Below are 18562 nucleotides of genomic sequence, written 5' to 3' on the forward strand. Positions count from 1 at the left end.
GAGAACACATTGGATGGAGGCGGGCGGGCGACCGCCCTGGGAGCCCTACCCCTATTTTCCCGCTTCTCCAGCCGAAGCAAGAGGCCTGTGCCCGGCGGGGTAACGAGCGTCCAACCCCGACCGGGGTCTAAGCCTACAAGCGGACACTAAGGAAGGGGCGGTCGGCTGCCCGGGCAGCGGGCCGCTCCGCGCTCCCGCCCCCGAGAGTCGGATTTGGCGCCTCCCCCGCGGCGGCTGGAGCCCGGAGGTGGGGTCGGGAGCCAGAGCCCGGGGCTCTGATGTCACCGCGCGGCCGCACTCCAGGAGCGCGTCTCGGTTGGAGCTCAGGTACGCGGCGAGGCCGGGGGCCAGGCGGCGGAATCGCTGTTCCCCACAGCGGTAGGGCGAGCCCCGCGGCTAGGTGCGGGTGGGAGTGGCTGAGCCGCTGCGGAGCAGCCCGCGCGTCGTTGGGTCTGGAGGTGTTGGGCTCCACACCACTGCTGGTCTGCGCGAGTCGGGTCGGGCTCCTGCGCCCCTGTCCGCGCCTCCGGCAAAAGGGTGGTGGGCGCAGAACCGGTAGCGGCGGGAGCTGCTGGGGGAGCACGCCGGGGGCTGGCGAAAACGCAGTGGGGGTCTCAACGCACCTCCTAGCCACTCCCCGACCCCCGGCTCCTGCCCTTCGGTAGCGGAGCCGCTAGGGAATCCAGCCCGCCCCCACCCCCACCGCCCCCCTCTCCCGTGTCCAGGACCGCGTGGTCCCCTGCGCGAGTTTTGAGCCCTCCTTCCCCGACGGTGAACCCCAAAGGAAAGACCGAGAAATGCGCCGGCCGGGGGCCATCCACTCTGCCAGTGTCCGCGAGGCGTCGCTCTCCTGCCGCACCGCCTGACTGTCGCCCCCTGTGGCCACCAGACGTGTGCATCTTGCCTCCCTGACGCACCTCAACTCAGCTTGAAGCCCCAGGTATGTGGTCTGACCTCGACCGCGGCCTCCTTTCCCCATGTGCCCCAGCATCCTCGTTTCCTGCCCGCCTCACGGAGCTAGAACCTATGGAGACTCTCGGGTGGGCGGCAGCAGTGGAGAGCGAATGCTTTGCAGGGTGCGTTGTGGGGGGGGACAGGCTTGGAGAACGGGGAGCCGGAGGGGGCTGGGAGAGCCATGGAACTTCCCCCAAATGCCTGCTCTTCCAGACCGTGTCTGGAGAGCTGGGATTCAAGACAGGCCCAGGACCCAGAAACTCAGTCTGGGTGACATGGAGACAACACCCTACAGTGAGCCTACCACTGAGGAAGACCATCCCAGATATGATTTAATTCCTGATTTAATTCCTGATCCTTATTGATCATTTGAGCTTGTCTTTCTGGTCACTTTACCTGGATCTGTTTCTGTTGCCTTTGTGTGACTTCCAGTGACTTTAGTCACTGGAAGCAGTCCTCATCGGTTTTCCCAAGAACCTCTAACTAAAAACCAGCTGCTAGACTGGTCCTAACTCTCTGCTGAGGTCCAGACCCACATCTCAACCTACCCAACTGCTCACCAGTCTTGCCACAAACACTGCAAAGTCCACAGGCCCCAGACCCGGCCTGGAACCCTTGGCCAGTCCGCATCTCAGCTTCCTCATTCCTGACACTGGCACCTCCACCTCCTCAGCTCCTAGTTCTCAACATTGAAGTCATCCTTGTCTCCTTTTCCTCTCTTGCTCTTTGATTCAGGTGATGTTTATTGCAAATGATGCCAATACCATATGACCCTAACTAATCTAGTTTTCCAGCAGGGATTCCATGCTGCTCCCCCTGGGTTGATGGGGCTTGAGAAAGCTTTAGTTCTGACTTACATTCAATGCAGGCATTGGCTCTGCGGCCCAGCCCAGAGCTGACATTAGTGCTGATGCTAGGGCTCCTGGGGTGTGGCCACTCCCAGCCACAGGGGCTGGCTGGACTGCAAGAGGCTCCCTGCAGCCAGACAAAAACTCTCTGCTCTTTGGTCTGAGGCCCCAAAACACACTAAAGGAGCTGGACTTTCCTAGCCTATCTTGCATGGGTATCGGGTGCTCAGGTTACCACTGAAAAAGCATTCTCAACACAAGTTAAGATCAATAAGAAAATATACAGACATTTTTATTATCCATTTAAGCTGTTTTTATTGGGCGAACTCAGAACCCTCTGTCATTCAGTAACTCACAAATAAGAACTTTCAAGGCCTTTTTTAAGGAAACATCTTTATATTTGAACAGTTACCCATGCCTACAGATGCAGTGAAAGTCAACATGGGTAGGCCTGGGTGGCATGAGCCAGGATAAACAGTGCTCCCAAGTTGGGCTCAGAAGGATAGCAGGAGAAGGGGCCAGTGTCTGGGTGGCTGGAGGGGTTCCCTAGAGAAGGTGAGTCTTCCCAGGGGCTGCCACTCAGAGTAGCTTCTTTTCTTTCTGAAATACAGATAGTATAAACTACTTTGCAAAAGTGGTCCCCAAGCCTGAGTGTGAGGACCAGTCTTCAGGGCTGGCTTTAGTAGGCACAGTGATGCCTCCAGGTGGATGATGTCAAGATGTTCTGGTACCAGATCAGCTGAGAGCTCCTCCTGGGAATGTTGGAAGTACTGCTTCTCCCTTTAAGGAAACACCGTATCCTCCCACCACTAACCTCTCTACCTGCCCTAGCCAGCAATCTATAGAATCTGGGGTCTCAGGGAATGGGGTAGAGGGTGATCCTGAGCTCCAAAATGTGTCGATGAGGCTCACCAAAGTCTGTTTTTTCGGTTTCCACCCAGCTATGGGCCACCCTTCTCTGCAGTCCCAACCAAGCAGCTCAGGGAAGGCAAACCTGCTTACTCCCCACCATCCACCCCCACACGCAAAAGTCCCTATCGCCCACACTGAACCCTTAGTTCCCAAGACTCAAAGCTACTTTCACCCCTGATCCAGGTACACTCCCCCAGCTCCTCCCCTTGCTCCGCCTCCTGGCACTGGGAAGGTATTGATTTCTGGCCATTCCTGTTCCAAGCTATGCTTGCCTGCTCTTTCGGTTCTTAATAACCTGAGTAACCTTGTCAGTGTCCATGAGTGGCAACTGTCTCACCCATTCTGTCCCCTTCTTCAAAAAGATTAATAGGGAGAGAACAGTAGGTGGAAGCAAAGAAGCCCTCAACCTTCTCCAGCAAAGCCACCCCCCCCCCCACCACCATCTAGTTCCGGCAATGCTGCTCCTTTCCTTGTCATTCAACAAATACTTCACATCAACCATGCCAAACATTGAGGGCACAGAGATGAGTCAGTGCAGGGCCTGTCCTCAGGAAGTTCATGGGTGGGAATGGGGAGAGGGAATCACAGTTAAACCAACAATCACCATGCAGGGTGATGAGTGCTGTGATGGGGAGGCTAGGACACTAGAGGGATCCCAAAGGGCCAGGAAACCTCTAAGCCTGGCCCTATAGGAGAAGCAAGAGTGGCACAAAGACGGGGTGAGCCTGTCACTCCTAGACAAAAGGCAGAGTCTCCCAAGCAGGAACATATTATCCTGGGATCTGACAGTAATTTGAAGGGGGGGGGGGGGGGCTTGTTTCCCACAGAGGAGTCTGAGCTTTGTTGCAGGGGTTGGGGGTAAACTGGCTTTCAGCAGAGTTTGCTTCTAGGAAATTGATTCTGGCTTCAGTAAGCTTGGAGGCAAGCCCAGATTCCAGGCAGGGCTCTGCCTGTTACTAGCTCTGTGCCTCTGGGCAAATCATTCCCTGGTTCAGAACCTCACTGTCCTCATCTGTAAAACGCAGGCAACAGTTGTGAGGTTCAAGATAAATATTTGTTCAGAGCACCTGGAACATGACTGGCCCAGAGGAAGGCTGTGAAGCTGCCCCTGACACCTGACCTGGGTCTTTCCTCCCCTCCTTTCTTGGCTCCCCTCTGATCTCAGATCGTTGCTGACTGTTGTTTATGAGGGAAAGATCACCCGGAGAAGTTAACAAAGCAGCCAGGAAGCCGCCAGGGTGGGACAGGGTTGGGGAGGGAAGGAGCTTGGGTACGTTCTCAGCGCTCCAGGAGGTGCCAGGGTAGAGGCTGGGCCAGAAGAGCCCCAGTAGGGAATGGACTAGTCGCCACTTCCTTCCCCTGAGCTAAGGCCCTCAACCTCCAGAGGTGCTCCCCTGGTCCTCCTGCCTTTGCCATCCCAGACGAGGGAGGTGCGGGATGTTAGGGCCATGGGTCCCGTGGCCAGGGAGGCGATGTGTAAGCATGTCGTGTTGGAGGGGCCAGCAGGCTGTCCTAAATCCATACCCGGAGCGCCTCACCTACCACGCCGCCCATGCTTTTCCAGGCCTCACAGAGCTGGCCAGCCTCCGCCCTCGTCCGAGCAGCCATGGAGGCCCTGGGTCCCGGAGGTGACCGCACCTCCCCGGCCTCATCCACTCGCAGCTTGGACTCGCGGGGGTGGTCTGCGCCCACCGACTCAGCCTACAGCTCTCTCTCTGCCGCCTCAGGCGGTCCTGAGCCTCCAGAGCCGCGCACGCCGTCGCCTTCGCCGGGGACCCAGCAACTTCCCTACCTGGACTGGGACTACGTGCGCGTGGTGTGGGGCGGCCCGGCCCCCGCCGCCGGGCTTCGCACTTCCCCACAGCCCCGGCCCGCGGCCGCCGCACGCAGTGGGCCTCGTCGCCCCGAAAAGGGGACCCCGGGACCGCTCAGCCGCCAGACCACCCCTCTGCTGTACGCGCTGGCGGCCGAGGCTGAGGCCTCGGCGCGGGCCGCCGAGCCGCCCAGCCCGCCCGCCTTGCGGGCCGCCTACCGCCAGCGGCTGCAGGGCGCGCAGCGGCGAGTGCTCCGGGAGACGTCCTTCCAGCGCAAGGAGCTCCGCATGAGCCTGCCCTCCCGCCTGCGGCCCGCGCCCCCCGCGCGGCCCTCGGCCGAGCACCCGCGCTCCGCCTCGCTCAGCCACCCCGGCGGGGAAGTAGAGCCGGCGAGCTCGGGGGCTCCCACCCAGCAGCGGAAGTGGTGCTTCTCAGAGCCAGGGAAACTGGATAGCCTGGGTAGGGGTGCTGGGTTGGCGAGGCAATGCTCGGGAGAGGTCAGCTCCAGCTCTGGCTTCATTAGGCCGGAGCCTCGGGAATGGCAGCAGAGGACGCTGGCTGAGTTCGAAGGTCACCAGATCAGATGGCTGCCTGCGACCCAGCCCCCAAGCATAGAGGACCCGAAACCCCGGCCCTTGAAGCTTGGCAATGCCTACAGGCCTGCCGCCAGTCGGAGTCGGAGCGCTTCCGGGGAAGTCTTGGCCCCCTGGGGAAGTCCAGAAGGTGTCATGCCCATTGCCCAGGTATGGAACATAGGGGCTGCCACCTTGGGGTGGGGGAACCTAGAGGACTGAAAACTTGAGCAACATTTCACCCAACTGCTTGCCTTTTCTAGGCTGTTCCCCAAGGAGCAGAAACCCCCAGACCACCGTTGCAGACCAAACTTAACAGGTGAGAGACATGGACCACTCTGTGAATTGAAAGTTGGGGGAGGCAGCTTTCATGGCTCTTGCTCAAGAAAGAAGGCCTCCACCCACCCTCAGTTTGAGCCTTATGTCTCAAGGCAGAGTGCAAACCACACCCCCTAGTCCCACCCCCAACACCCCACTGTGTCTCTGGTACAGAACCAGAATCATCCTGGTCACTGTGGTCAGTGTGGGATCTTTGCCTCCAGGTTCCTGAATCAGAAGGAAGCTACAGAAGTGTGTCCTGCAGAGGGCCCCCAGAGCGGTCCCTCTGACTGTGAGCAGAGGGGCTCAGAGAACTGCATTGTGTCTGCTCGGCTCCCATCCCTTCCTGATGATGAAGTTTTCCTGGAAGAAGCCCCCCTGGTCAGAGCAAGATCACCTGCAGACTCCCAGACTCCCCTGGGGCTCCCAACCTGGTGAGTTCCCTCAGACTTTCAAGCAGTGTGAGATATACCTTTCCTACACACATCTATAAAATGCTGGAGAGGCAGGGAACTCTCTCTTGACCGAAGGCTGGGGTCCGGGGGTTTTGGGGGGGGGGAGTGGTTGGCAGGGGGAGGGGAGAGGGGGGCCCTTGGCCAGAGCTTTTTCTGATTTAGTGTCTCTTCTACTTTCAGTGTCCATGTCTCTGACCAGGAGTACGGCGCTGGCTTGAGTCAAAGGACTGACCAAGCTATAATCCCCCCAGAGCAGCCCCTCCATGAGGACCCAGAAACTGCAGGGGTGGATGAGTGTTGGCAGGGGTTAAACGGTTCTGTGAATGTTTCCAGGCCTACATGCTGTAGCCCCCCTGAGACTGCAAATGGTGACATCCTTACATTTGACCCCACTGGACTGCTGACGACTGTTCCCCCCACAGCTGCAGAGACTGACCTCAAACCTTTCCCAGGTGATACCCTGGGACCTCCAGACAATGATACCCCAGGGCCCCCTGACCACAGTGCCCTAGCTTGGGGCCCTGGGGAGCCTGGTCCCAGGTCAACATGGCCCAGTCCACGCCTCGAGGAGCTGGTTCAGGAGCTGGCCAGATTGGATCCCTCTCAGAGTGACACTTTCCCCTCCTATCCCAGCCCAGAGCCATCCCTGGGTCTGCTAGATGGACTGATTCCCTTAGCTGAGGTCTGGGCTGCAATGAGACAAGGCTGTAGGGAAGCTGGAGAGGAGGCTGCTGGTAATTCTGAGCCAGGGTGAGTGAGGGGCATCAGGGACTCAGACGACTTTAAACCCCTGCTCTCTAGGGCAGGACAACCCAAGGAGCTCTGGTTTTGTCCCCAGGTCCTATCTACTTAACTCCACCCAGCACCTGCCAACTTCTCAGGAGGAGACAAGGCCTGAAAACCTTACCACCCACGTTGTGCCTGACCAACCATGTGACCAGGGTACTTCAAAGCCAAATAACAGCATCCAAGCCAAGAAAGTGAGTGTGGAAGGGGCCATTGGTGGCTGAGTGGGGCCAGAACCCAGAGTCTGGTCTGAGGAGTCAGGGGCCTGGCTCCAGACTTAAGTGCCTACGCACTCCCGGCAGGCAGAGCTGGCGGACCTCCTCCAAAAGATGCTAAGGGACCTTCAGGCCGAGCAGAAGCAGCTGCAGGGAGCGGCCCAGGCTTGGGCCAGGCGCGGAGCTGCTCTGGAGGCCGCCGTCGGCCAGGCCTGTGCACCCCACGAGCTGGAGCGGTTCAGCCGGTTCATGGCCGACCTAGAGCGCGTGCTTGGCCTCCTGCTGTTGCTGGGCAGTCGCCTGGCCCGCGTGCACCGCGCCCTGGCCCGGGCGGGTGCCGACAGCGACCCTGAAGAGCAGGTAATGGTTAGGGCTGAGGATGGAGGGGAGACGGGAAGGGCGGTGAGGGGCCTGATCGGGCCTGGCTCACAGCCCCGTCGCCCTGCATCTCCAGGCCTCTCTGCTGCAGCGACTGGGGCTCCTAAAGCGGCAGGAGGAAGATGCTAGGGAGCTGAAGCAGCACGTGGCGCGGCGGGAGCAGGCCCTACGCGAGCTGCTGGCGCGCGCACTGCCCGCAGAGGAGCTGAGCGCCTACCGCACCCTGTTGGCCGGCAAGGCCGCCGTCCTGGCCCAGCAGCGCAGCTTGGACGAGCGGGTCCGCCTTATTCAGGACCAACTGGACGCAGTCAGGAACGACCTTGGCCGGCATCCCTCGCCTCCCAGGCCGGCCTTCCCCTCAGGGACCCATCCTCCGGATAAACCGCCCTTCCCCCCTCCCCTCATCTAGTTACAGGTGGTGAGGGTGGGGAGCATTGCCCTTGCTTCTCACCCACATGATTCCGGATCACGCTGGTTTATTCGGTGCTTTTCCCTTGGGGTGGGGAAGACCCAGGCCTGGCTTTGCCGGGGTACTTCTTCCAAGTGTTCTCATGTGGTCTTTCCCAAGTCCTGTGGATTATCTGGTAGTTAACTGAGAAATTTAAAATCTGCAGTATTCTCTCCTTCTGTGATGAGAAAGAGTTTCAGTAAGGGTTGGTTGGAGGGAGATGAGACAAGTCAGAGAAGCACTTCAACTTAAGATTCAAGAGATGCAGGGCGACGGGGCTGTGAGCCAGGCCCGATCAGGCCCCTCACCGCCCTTCCCGTCTCCCTTCCATCCTCAGCCCTAACCATTACCTGCTCTTCAGGGTCGCTGGCCATTTCTTTTCCCTCTCAATAAAAAAATTGATGAAGTAATACCTGGAGTCTGGCTTGGAGGCAGGGTTTGCGAATTTCAAACACCTCCTGACTAGAGCAGAATGGCTGTTTGTCAGAGGACATCAGTCAGGTCTGGGGATTCCTAGGAAGACTGAAAGAAACAGGCTTGAAAACAAGAGGGGCCAGGCAGATGCTGTCACCAGTAGCCCCTAACTCTTCTGGTGACTGCATTTTTACCACAAAACTCTAGACCTGATTAGCAGAGTTCAGGTCTCTTTTGCTGGTTTTTACCCAAGCCCCTAACCTCAGTGGTATAGTGGAAGTGGGTAGGACTGCCTCCCTTCAAGATTCAAGGCACAGGGAACTTCCCCAAATGGAAAATGGATTCAGATGCTTTGCCTAAAAACCCTGATGAGTGTCAAATACACTTGGACATTTGGGGAAATTCATTCACCTCTCCTTTGGAAGACCCTATGGGGTCAACCAGGCTTGAGGAGGGCAGTTGGGAGGATGGGAGCTGAATGGGGATGAGTCATGGGGCATCTGGAGACCTATTATGCTGGGGGGCTTATGTCCTGGAGATGCCAGTTTGGGGTTGGGCTGGAGCTGGGAGTAGGGGAATAAGGGCTAGAGTGAAATGAAACAAATGACACACACACCCTCTGTGTATCATCCCTGTGTGCATAGAATCAATGTTCTCCAATATACATGTGAAAATCTGCCTTAGTATTTGGAGCTGCAAAGGCTGGGGACCAGAACACTGTTCATGCAAATACTGAGTGTGTTTTTGGAAGCTGGGCACCTTAATAATAATGGTATCTAAAGCCAACTGACCTCTTAGTGAGAAATCTCTGCTTCTGAGCTCGTTTTCTGATGCATATTGTCACTAAGTGCAACTGGTTGGGAATTTTAAATGGTCGTATTCATACTAAAAGCATTAGTTATAACAGTCGCGCTATTGAGCACAGAACAATGCTCACATTGTGCCTTTTTATAAAAAACATATGGGGCTCCTGCTGAGGCGGCTGCGGGTTCTAACATTCTGCTTTGCTTCCCCTCTTTGAACGCTGTGGGCGGGGCCTCCGCTCCAAGGTCCTCTGCCCCGCCGGGCAGCTTGCTGCCAGACGCCTTCTGGAGGGATCTACTTATTTCTGCCTGCCCTGTACAGTGCTCATTGCTTTCTCCTATTGTGATATTCTTCCCACTCCAGTATTCTTGCCTGAAAAATCCTATGGACAGAGGAGCTTGGCGGCTACAGTCCATGGGGTCGCAGAGTGGACGCGACTCTGCGCGCGTTGTGATATTGTTAGATATACACTTAACCTCGTCCATTAGGCCAGTGGAAATTGTGTATTTCAGACAAAACACTCCCAGCCCTGAATGGACATGGGAAACAGCGTCTGCCCTTGTCCGGTTAAACTGCACTTTGGTTCTTGGCTGGTTTTTCCTACGGGGAAATAGGAGGCTGCTGTACCAGATCGAGAGCGCCCACCAAAGTGGGGCCCCAACTGAGCAGGTCTTTCCATTTGTCTCCTTCTCCTTCCTGCCCCAGTTTATCTTTCTTCCACACCCCGTTGTTCCTTCAGAGGACAAGAAGCTCAGCATAGGTGTTGGATATTGGCACCACAGGCTACGACTTGGGGGTGGAGGGAGGCAGTGAATACGAGAAGCCGGGTGAATTCCACCCTCCTGGACGCTGCCAGCAGAGGGCGCTGTTCTTTATATGACACTTCACCACCTCGCCAGCTACCAGGCCTTCCGGGCTAGCCCCAGAGACGCTGCTTTGTCCTGAGCACTGTCCCTGTTGGGCCTGAAGGTTGGGGGAAGCGGGGGGTGGGCTAAGCCTTTGCTTCTGTCGGAAGGAAATTCTAGCCAGCCGGCTGTGGGTTAGGGTTTACTCGCTTTCCTTTGCCACGTCCTTCGACATTTGTTGGTTAATGAGGTGTGGGGAGGGGAAAGCTGGGGGTGGGGGGTGGGGTTGATCTTGAGGATCAATATCCAAAAGAACCTTACTTAGTTCCCCACGGTGGGAAAGAGGGTTCCTTGGGTCTCTGCTGGGGTTTCTGTCCGCACCTCCCCAAGCTGCTACGCCCCAGCCTGCCGGTCCCACCACCCCCAGCCCGGCGGCCTGAGGCGCTGCGCCCCACAGCTTAGCGGGTGCCCTTGTTGCTGGGCAACAGGCAGCCGCGATGCCTCATCTCCCACTCGCCTCTTCCCGCCCCCGCGGTGCCTCCTAATATGGATTTAATTAGTGTACTTTCTACCTTCTGACTGTAAATTGGAAACTGAGTAGGAAAGCAATGTTCCGCGGCGCCCCAAGCCGGCGCTCAGTCTGGCTGGAACAGTCTGCTCCGCGCACCACCTACCTCGGCAAGCGGCTGGAGTGAACCTCAGAAATCCTCAGGGGAACAAACTACCTCGCTGTTCAGTCACGAGTAATTCAGAAGTTTTCAGAGGACATTTAGGTCAAATGCGGTTGAGGACCACCGCAGAGAGATGAAAGGGGGAATGTGGGGGGCGGGACTCAGGCAAATGCTGTAAATCAATCCTCCCAACGAACCCATAAGGTTACTTTCACCGCCTAGCTGCAGTTTAGAAAATCACCATGGGTGTTTACCTGCTGTCTCTGAAATTGAAGTCAGCACTAAGTTCTCACTAGGAGAACTTTTTCCCCCTTCTGGAGGAGAGGTCCAGAGATCTCTCTCTCAATCACTCCCTCCCCACCTCTTTTCCTCCCACTCCCTCTCTCACTATCTGGTCCTTCTTTCCACTTCCCTGCAGTAATATCTGAGGCCACCTCTGCTCCACAGGTTCAAGTCCAGAGGTGGGGCAGTTCTGGAAGTGTGACGCCAGCCACAGAGGTTCAAGGCAACAAGCTACCTGGAGAGTGACAGTCTATTTATTAAACCATTTTAAAAGATCAGATAATTTATTCCAGGATAAGGCAAAGAAAAGGTGAAGAATATAGGTCCTGAGTAGGCCCAGCCTTAAAGCCATATGTGCAGAGGGGTGCTTTCAATCCAGAAGGCTGAATGACTGCTTGTTTAGGACTGGAAGGTGAGGCTGGGGATTCTAGAGGTATGTGGGGTAAGAAAGGCATTGTGGAGACTTCCCTGATGGTCCAGTAGTTAAGAATCTTGCCTGCCAAAGAAGGGGACATTGGTTCAATCCCTGGTGAGGGAAGATTCCACACACCTCAGAGCAATTAAGCCCCTGTGCCACAACCACTGAGCCCATGTGAGCCTGTGCTCTGTAACAAGAGAGGCCATCGCAATGAGAAGCCTGAGCTCTGCAACTAGAGAGTAGTCTCCACTCATCCCAACTAGAGAAAGCCCACTTGCAGCAATGAAGACACAGCAAGCTAAGAATAAATTAATAAATTAAAAAAAAAAAGAACCCACCTGCCAACACAGGAGACAAGGGTTAGATCCCTGACCAGAAAAGACTTCACATACTACTGGGCAGCTAAGCCCGTGTGCCACAACTACTGAGTCGGCATGAGCCTAGAGCCTGTGCTCTGCAACAAGAGAAGCCATCACAATGAGAAGCCCGCTCGCCACAACTAGAGAAAGCCGACACACAGCGACAAAAATCCTGTGCAGCCAAAAATAAACAAATAAAAGGCATTGCAATATTTGAAATAATGTGATATCACTTACAGAATATAGGATAGTTTCCCTTTTGTGGGAATATATTTTTCCTAGTAGCGTCAATGTTGTTTATATATATAGGTACTAACATGGTAAAAGAATGGTGATCAGGTAGAGCAACACCACAAATCAGAGCTATTTGGTTTTGGAATGCATCCAGATATCCCTTTGGGACCAAGTTGGCACTCCTAGTAATATTTCAGGATGGTGTTGCAGTTCACAGACAACTCTACCTACTCATTCCATGTGCTCCTCCCTCCCCACAGCCTGTAGGATAAGTACTGCCAATTCCACAGAGAGAAAGATGGAGCTTGGAGAACTAGGTGACTTGCTTAAGGTCACTAAATGAATAAAGAGCTGAGATGAGACCACCTTGCTTTTCTGTAACAGGATGCTTTACTGGAAAAGAGCACCAGGATGCCATCCTGACCATGACAGTTACTAACTTGAGGCCCATACAGGTTACTTACAGTTTCTCTAGGCTTCCTCACTTTAAAAATCAAGATACTAACAGTACATACATTGTAAGGTGGCGGTGAATACCTGCAAAGTGTTTAGAACCGTGCTTAGCACCTAGTAAACACAGGTTATATATGCATTCCCCATAGCCTGGTCAAAATTGGGAAAGGAGTACGTCAAGGCTGTATACTGTCACCCTGTTTATTTAACTTATATGCAGAGTACATCATGCAAAATGCTGGGCTGGATGAAGCACAAACTGCAATCAAGATTGTGGGGAGAAATATCAATAACCTCAGATATGCAGATGACACCACCCATATGGCAGAAAGTGAGGAGGAACTAAAAAGCTTCTTGATGAAGATGAAAAAGGAGAGTGAAAAAGCCATCTTAAAACTCAACATTCAAAAAACTAAGATCGTATCATCTGGTCCCATCACTTCATGGCAAATAGACGGGGAAACAGTGGAAACATGACAGAGTTTATTTTCTTGGGCTCCAAAATCACTGTGGATGGTGACTGCAGCCATGAAATTAAAAGATGCTTGCTCCTTGGAAGAAAAACTATGACAAACCTAGACAGCATATTAAAATGCTGTTAAATGTGACAGCATATTAAAAAAGCTGTTAAATGTGACAGCATATTAAAAAGCAGAGCCATTACTTTGCCTACAAAATCTGTCTAGTCAAAGCTATGGTTTTTCCAGTAGTCATATATGGATGTGAGAGCTGAACCATAAAAAGGTTGAGTGCCAAAGAATTGATGCCTTTGAACTGTGGTGATGGACTCTTGACAGTCCCTTTTACCACAAGGAGATCAAGCCAGTCATTCCTAAAGGAAATCAACCCTGAATATTCATTGGAAGGATTGGTGGTGAAGCTGAAGCTCCAATACTTTGGCCACCTGATGGGGTGAACTGACCCACTCGAAAAGACCCTGATGCTGGGGAAGACTGAAGGCAGGAGGAGAAGGGGACAACAGAGGATGAGATGGTTGGGTAGCATCACCAACTCAATGTACATGAGTTTGAGTAAACTCTGGGAGATTGTGAAGAACAGGGAAGCCTGGCTTGCTGCAGTCCATAGGGTCGCAAAGAGTCAGACACGACTGAGCAACTGAACAACAACAACAACATACCCTGGTCTCCATTAGGTACATAACACATACGCAAGAACAGCCTCCATCCTCCTGAGAGGAAATGTACAATTGTATTAAGAAGCTTGCTGTGGATATGAGTCATACACATCTACATCAGCAATTAACTCTTTCCCCATTAAGAGGAGTGATTCTGTTCCCTGTGATAATTTTAACCAGATAAATTGCCTTAATCGATGAACAACTAATTTGCGGGGGGGGGGGGGGTCGGTTGTTGGAAATACCCTTCCACAGGTATGCCTCCTGTTAACCAGTTATTCTTCTTGAAAACTTCCCATATGCATATTAAACTGTAATTTCCTACTAACTTCCCTTATAGTTTCAGATGGTCTTAGCCTGCAAGGGAAAAGCAGTGGTTTCTTACACCTGCACGTTAGGCTTATTGACCCTAAACTCTTGCCAAATATTTTTACTTCACTTGGAAGGTTTGCAGCACACCCTTGTGAAACACAAAGATTCTTCCACAGTTTAAGAATCTTCTGATTTAAATGTGCCATAAACATTCATTATTGTTATCGCTAATATGCTGCTTAACATTTTGTCTTTCTCAAAGCCAGTCATACCTGTGGGTGTGACCTTTGTTACCCTCAGTCAAGTTTCTCTTTCATTATGAAAAATTTCTAATATTTTATTTTTAGACCTTCAGCTCCTCACATTGCTTTAATTATTGCCTCTTGTCATTTATTTTTTCACAGAGGCAGACGATTTGATGTGCATTTTGAAATAATTTATGCAGCTTAGCTAGAGTTCCAGGCAAGGAAGATGGGAGAGGCCAGATCAGGGCCTACATTTACCTACAGTTTTTGGCTATCATATCCATGTTTGGCTGATTCCTTTACTTTGCAGAGAAATCCAAATTCTTTCAATAGTAGAATACTTGAAAGAAGCAAAAAGATGGGGATAAAAGTAATGAAAGGCAAATACAGTAGCAAGTCCTATAGAATCTTTAAGGGAAGTACAGCATCACACAAGCAGGAACAAAATGGGAAAATGTTTATTTCATTGTTTAAATCAAAACATTCCAGGAAGGACTGCCTTAAATAATTTCAGAGGCCTCACTGATACATATATGGGAGGGCAGCCCCACTACCCTGGCCACAAAAACTATTTGGTATAACTAATCACATGCAAACCCAATTTGCAAAAGCAGAGCATTATTACAATATGATATTTTTTAAAAAGATTGGTTGAGCAAATAGACTCCATATCTTTAAAATGGGAAAAGAGCCATTACAATTACGCTGGGTTGAACCTGAGAAATCCTGGCAATACTTAAAACCTTCTCAGTTATAAATAGGAGCAAAGATACAGGTAAATTAAGCAACCCTCTCTAAAGTCGCTGAGCAAGGAGACTTTGCATTTGCTATTTTGGAATAAGTTGTTTGCTTTCAGATGGCTTTTTAAAATGGCTACCACATAAGTTTTGCTTGTATAGAACTTTCGTATAAAATAGTTGCTCCTTAATTGTATCTGTTACTATTTAACCAGTTATTTTCCTGTTGTTAGGCTATGACATTTTTTGTCTTTGAATATTCACCTACTGCAGTGAAAGGCTCAGCCAGATTTGAAAGCCACAGATTCAGAAACATGGCACAATGGTGCAATTCACAAATAAATCAAATTTTTAAAAGTTAAATATTCATGCCATATCAAAGTAGCCAGCGACCACTGCCAAAGATACATGTTTATATTTCACCATAAAGACAACCACAGGAGAAGGGCATGGCAACCCACTCCAGTATACTTTCCTGGAGAATTCCACGGACAGAGGAGCATAGTGGGCTACAGTCCATGGGGTCGCAAAGAGTCGGACATGATTGAGCAACTAACACTTTGGACAAAGTTACTTAATTGCTCTGTACCTTTGTTTCTTCTTCAATTTAAAAATAAATAAATAAATAACCCAGAGCTGGGCTCAAAGGGGGAAAAAAAACCCCACAAATTAAAAGTATTTGCCAAAAATGTCTCTTTTCTCTCATTGTTAAATCACTTTTACTTCCAAGATGCACTTGTTTTCTAATATTTAGCATTCACAGTATAACCGAAATTAATTACATTCACAATGGTCACTTTCTGTGTTCAAGACTGTCTGGCATCTTGATTGCTTAAAATGAGGTAGATAACCATTCAAGGGTTTTGTTGGTTGGGACTTAATTCCTTTAGATCTTGATCGTTTGGTTTTTTTTTTAATAGAATTCCAAAATATTTAGCAAAAGATTGAAAATGTCTGAGCATTTTGGAAAAATATAATTTCAAGAGGTTATTTTATGAAAGTTGTTTTACCTCATTTCAACTTAAAAACAGGATAAAAGCATCAAATTACAAATGCACTGCATAGCTTAAAGCTGACAAATAATCTATCATCACACAAAACTGTAATTCTGCTTTGGAAGATATAGATGCAGAGGCATTGGGTTAAATCATTCAGGGGCCAGACCAGCTGCTGCCCCTGAACCTTTGATCCTAAATTGCAAATCTCCTCCAAGGTTCAAGCCTGATTTCCAGAGTTCTTCATAGGAGGCTCTCACTGAGATCTTGAATCCCATCTCTGGAGAAAGATTAAGAAGTTGGAGGCAAAGGCCCGCTTGGGTAAAACAGGCTGCAGTGGACAAAGCTGGAGACACGATGGAGCCAAAAGTGTTGGACCATGGTCTTGGGCAGGCTTTGACTGTGAGAGGGAGGGGCGATTAGAGCGACTAAATCGTAACCTTGGGAACCGTCAGGTTGCTGAGGGTAGGCTGGGCACTAGACCAGCCAAGGGCCCCGGAGTGGGTCGACGAGAGATTTCTGAAAAGGTTGGCAGACTGCCGCGGATCTTTGTCTTTTTACGAGGAGCCATGGGCGAGGCTCCCAAGAATTTGCTTAAGGAACTTGACTTCCTCATGCCTCGAGCCAGATCCTGGAGCATCAGGTCATCAGCCAGGACGCCCAGAAACGCGCTGGTGGTGGAACTGAGGATGGTGGCCGCCACCTGCACGGGGCGCCGGGCCGCGTAACTGCCACTACCACCAGCAGCCCCGTCAGGTTCGGTCGAACCTCGCAGGCCAGGGTCGCCAAGTAGACGACGCAGAGCATACGAGGCGCCGGACTGCAGGTACTGGTAAGCGCGCCGTCCGCTGTGGTCGCGCACGTGCACCTGCGCACCCAGGCGGACTACCAAGAGCACGGCCGCATCCTCGTGGCCGTGCAGCGCCGCCAAGTGCAGCGGCGTGTAGCCGCCGTGCGAGCGCGCGTTGACGTCGACCCGTGCGCCCCCACGCCGCGCGACCTCCACCAGCTGCTGCACCATCTCGAGGTCGCCGCTCTTGGCGGCCCAGTGCAGAGCCGTGAAACCAGACATGAAGTCGCGTTTGGCTGCCAGGCCGAGGTCGCGCAGCAGCAGCCCGTGCAGCTGGTGGGTCCAGCGGCCCCCAGCCGCCCGCACTAGCCACTCGTGTTCGGCCGGCTCCAGGGGCACGGCGGACGGCGGCGGGGCAGCCGGAGCCTCCTCCGTGTCGGGGCTCAGCAGGCGCGGGCCGGCGCGCGACAGGCGCCTCAGGTGAGGGGAGCGGCCAGAGCCCAGACCGAGGCCCAGGCCGGCCTCCTCAACCGAGAGCCGCCGCAGCAGCATCGGGGAGCTCCGCGGGCTGGGCTCCTCAGACAGCTGCCTGCGCAGGCCCTGCTCCTCAGCCCGGATCCGCAGCGCCGAGGGGCCGGGGACGCAGCGCACGGGCAGCATGCAGGGCTTCTGAGGCGGCGGGCGCGGAGCGGGTGGTGGTGGCCCCCGAGGCGCAGCTTCCGGGTCTGGCGGTTCTACGCAGGGCGAGGTTACCTCTGACGGCGCCGTGTACGGTGGGGCCACATCTTCAGAGAGACCCTCAGCGGGCTGGGCCAGCTCGAAAGCTGGAATCTGGGGGTCCGAGGGCACCCCTAACTGCCAGGCCGAGTCTAACAACAGCCCCTGAGTGGGCTCTGAGGCCGGAGCCCCGGTGGGGTCCTGCGGCTCTGATGGCGGGGCCGGGTCCTCAGCCGGTTCCGCCGCCCTCGGTGCCGAGGACGAGGACAGAGCCCCCGAGGCCGCGGTTTCCTCCTGTGATACAGAAGTGACCTTCGACGGCGGGGCTGGTTCCTCCAGGGCGCTCTGGAAGCAGCAGGGCGGGGGCTCGGGTCCGTCGCGGGACCGCGACTTCTTCCTCAGCACCACGAATTTGACGCCGTCAAGCTCCTTCACCACGGCCACGTCGTTGACGAACTGCTTGAAGCGGTCCCTGCGGGCGGCGCGGCCGCGTGGGTCGCCGGCCTCCAGCAGCGGTTTGAAGCGGCTCAGCAGCTCCGAGTTGCGCACCTTCCCGCCGTTCTCCTGCAGGAAGCCCAGCACCGCCGCCTGGCTCACCCCGGCGGCCGCCGCGGCCGCGGCCGCGGCCAGCGCCATGGTCACTTATCGCCCCGCAAGGGGGGAGCCAGGCCGCCCGCTCCCACCAACTCCGCGGTTCCCGGTTGCTGGGCAAGGTGGACGTCGCGGCGCCGCCGGAGGAGGGAGCCGGGGTTCCGGGAGTCAGGTCCGCCTCGACCAGGCTCACCTGATCTTTTTCACCGAGGCGTGACGGGCGTGTCCTCGAAGCTGGACCTCGGTCATGCCAGCGCAGCGGGGCCCGGCAGTCTCCTGGAGAAAGGAGCCGGGGGCCGCAGCGCGCGACCCCCGCCGCCGCCCCGCGGGGTCCCCAGTCTTCGGGGTAGGTGTCTGCCTTTACAGCCTGTCCAATGGGCGCCGGACTCCATCCCCCATGCGCGGTGCTCGCCTTACAGGTGACAGCTGCCTCCAGGGCCGCGGTGGGAGTTGGGGAGCGGAAATTCTCCACCGCCCCTCCCAACCCGGGAATTAAAGGCGCAGTGCCAGGCTTCAGCTCCACTCCCGGTTGCTAGGTGGGTGTGTTCCCCAGGGATAACGCGGTCGCCCGCCGGAGCAAGGTTTCTTATTCCTTTAAGAAATGTTTAACCACGACAAAATACTGGGCGATTGCTTAAACCTGTAATTTATTTAAAGACCATCAATGCCTTCTGAATTGTTGATTACAGAAAAATGGCTTCGTGCAACTTACAGTAGACACAATTCGCTGTGCGTGGCAATCTATGTCACCCGAGATTTAGAAGAGACGTTTTAAAAAGCAATTTTCTTATGATGAGATAATACATTTTCACATCGAGTTTGGGGAATAAAACCACGGGAAAACATAAGGAAGGAAAAAT

The 18562-nt window shown here is 53.8% G+C and overlaps 2 protein-coding genes across 5 annotated transcripts; one reads left to right on the plus strand and one right to left on the minus strand.

Moving 5' to 3' along the window:
* SHROOM1 (shroom family member 1) lies at positions 1-9096 on the plus strand. 4 transcript variants are annotated; one of them, XM_043465533.1, is made up of 9 exons: positions 11-327; positions 726-940; positions 4279-5271; positions 5364-5419; positions 5643-5852; positions 6054-6623; positions 6712-6853; positions 6962-7234; positions 7329-9088. In XM_043465533.1, the coding sequence occupies exons 3-9, from the start codon at positions 4321-4323 to the stop codon at positions 7659-7661; spliced, it is 2535 nt and encodes an 844-aa protein (XP_043321468.1). In that variant the 5' UTR covers positions 11-327; positions 726-940; positions 4279-4320; the 3' UTR covers positions 7662-9088. The 4 variants fall into 4 exon arrangements, with proteins under 4 accessions (XP_043321471.1, XP_043321468.1, XP_043321470.1 ...); XM_043465535.1 differs by having other exon boundaries at positions 785-940; XM_043465534.1 differs by having other exon boundaries at positions 325-378.
* A 5217-nt stretch (positions 9097-14313) lies between these two features.
* On the minus strand, positions 14314-18144 carry SOWAHA (sosondowah ankyrin repeat domain family member A). The gene has a single exon (XM_043465537.1). It carries the CDS (start codon positions 17745-17747, stop codon positions 16056-16058), a length of 1692 nt encoding a protein of 563 aa, XP_043321472.1. The 5' UTR covers positions 17748-18144; the 3' UTR covers positions 14314-16055.
* Positions 18145-18562: the final 418 nt, after the last annotated feature.

This window comes from Cervus canadensis, chromosome 4, assembly GCF_019320065.1.
Source record: "Cervus canadensis isolate Bull #8, Minnesota chromosome 4, ASM1932006v1, whole genome shotgun sequence".
Classification (NCBI taxonomy): Eukaryota; Metazoa; Chordata; class Mammalia; order Artiodactyla; family Cervidae; genus Cervus; species Cervus canadensis.

Bases quoted from the DNA above. Each gene is read 5' to 3' on its own strand.
- SHROOM1 (XM_043465533.1), top strand. From the start codon at position 4,321: ATGGAGGCCCTGGGTCCCGGAGGTGACCGCACCTCCCCGGCCTCATCC. The intron at 5,272-5,363 runs GTATGGAACATA...TGCCTTTTCTAG, and splicing joins GTGTCATGCCCATTGCCCAG to GCTGTTCCCCAAGGAGCAGA. The intron at 6,854-6,961 runs GTGAGTGTGGAA...CACTCCCGGCAG, and splicing joins ACAGCATCCAAGCCAAGAAA to GCAGAGCTGGCGGACCTCCT.
- SOWAHA (XM_043465537.1), bottom strand. From the start codon at position 17,747: ATGGCGCTGGCCGCGGCCGCGGCCGCGGCGGCCGCCGGGGTGAGCCAG.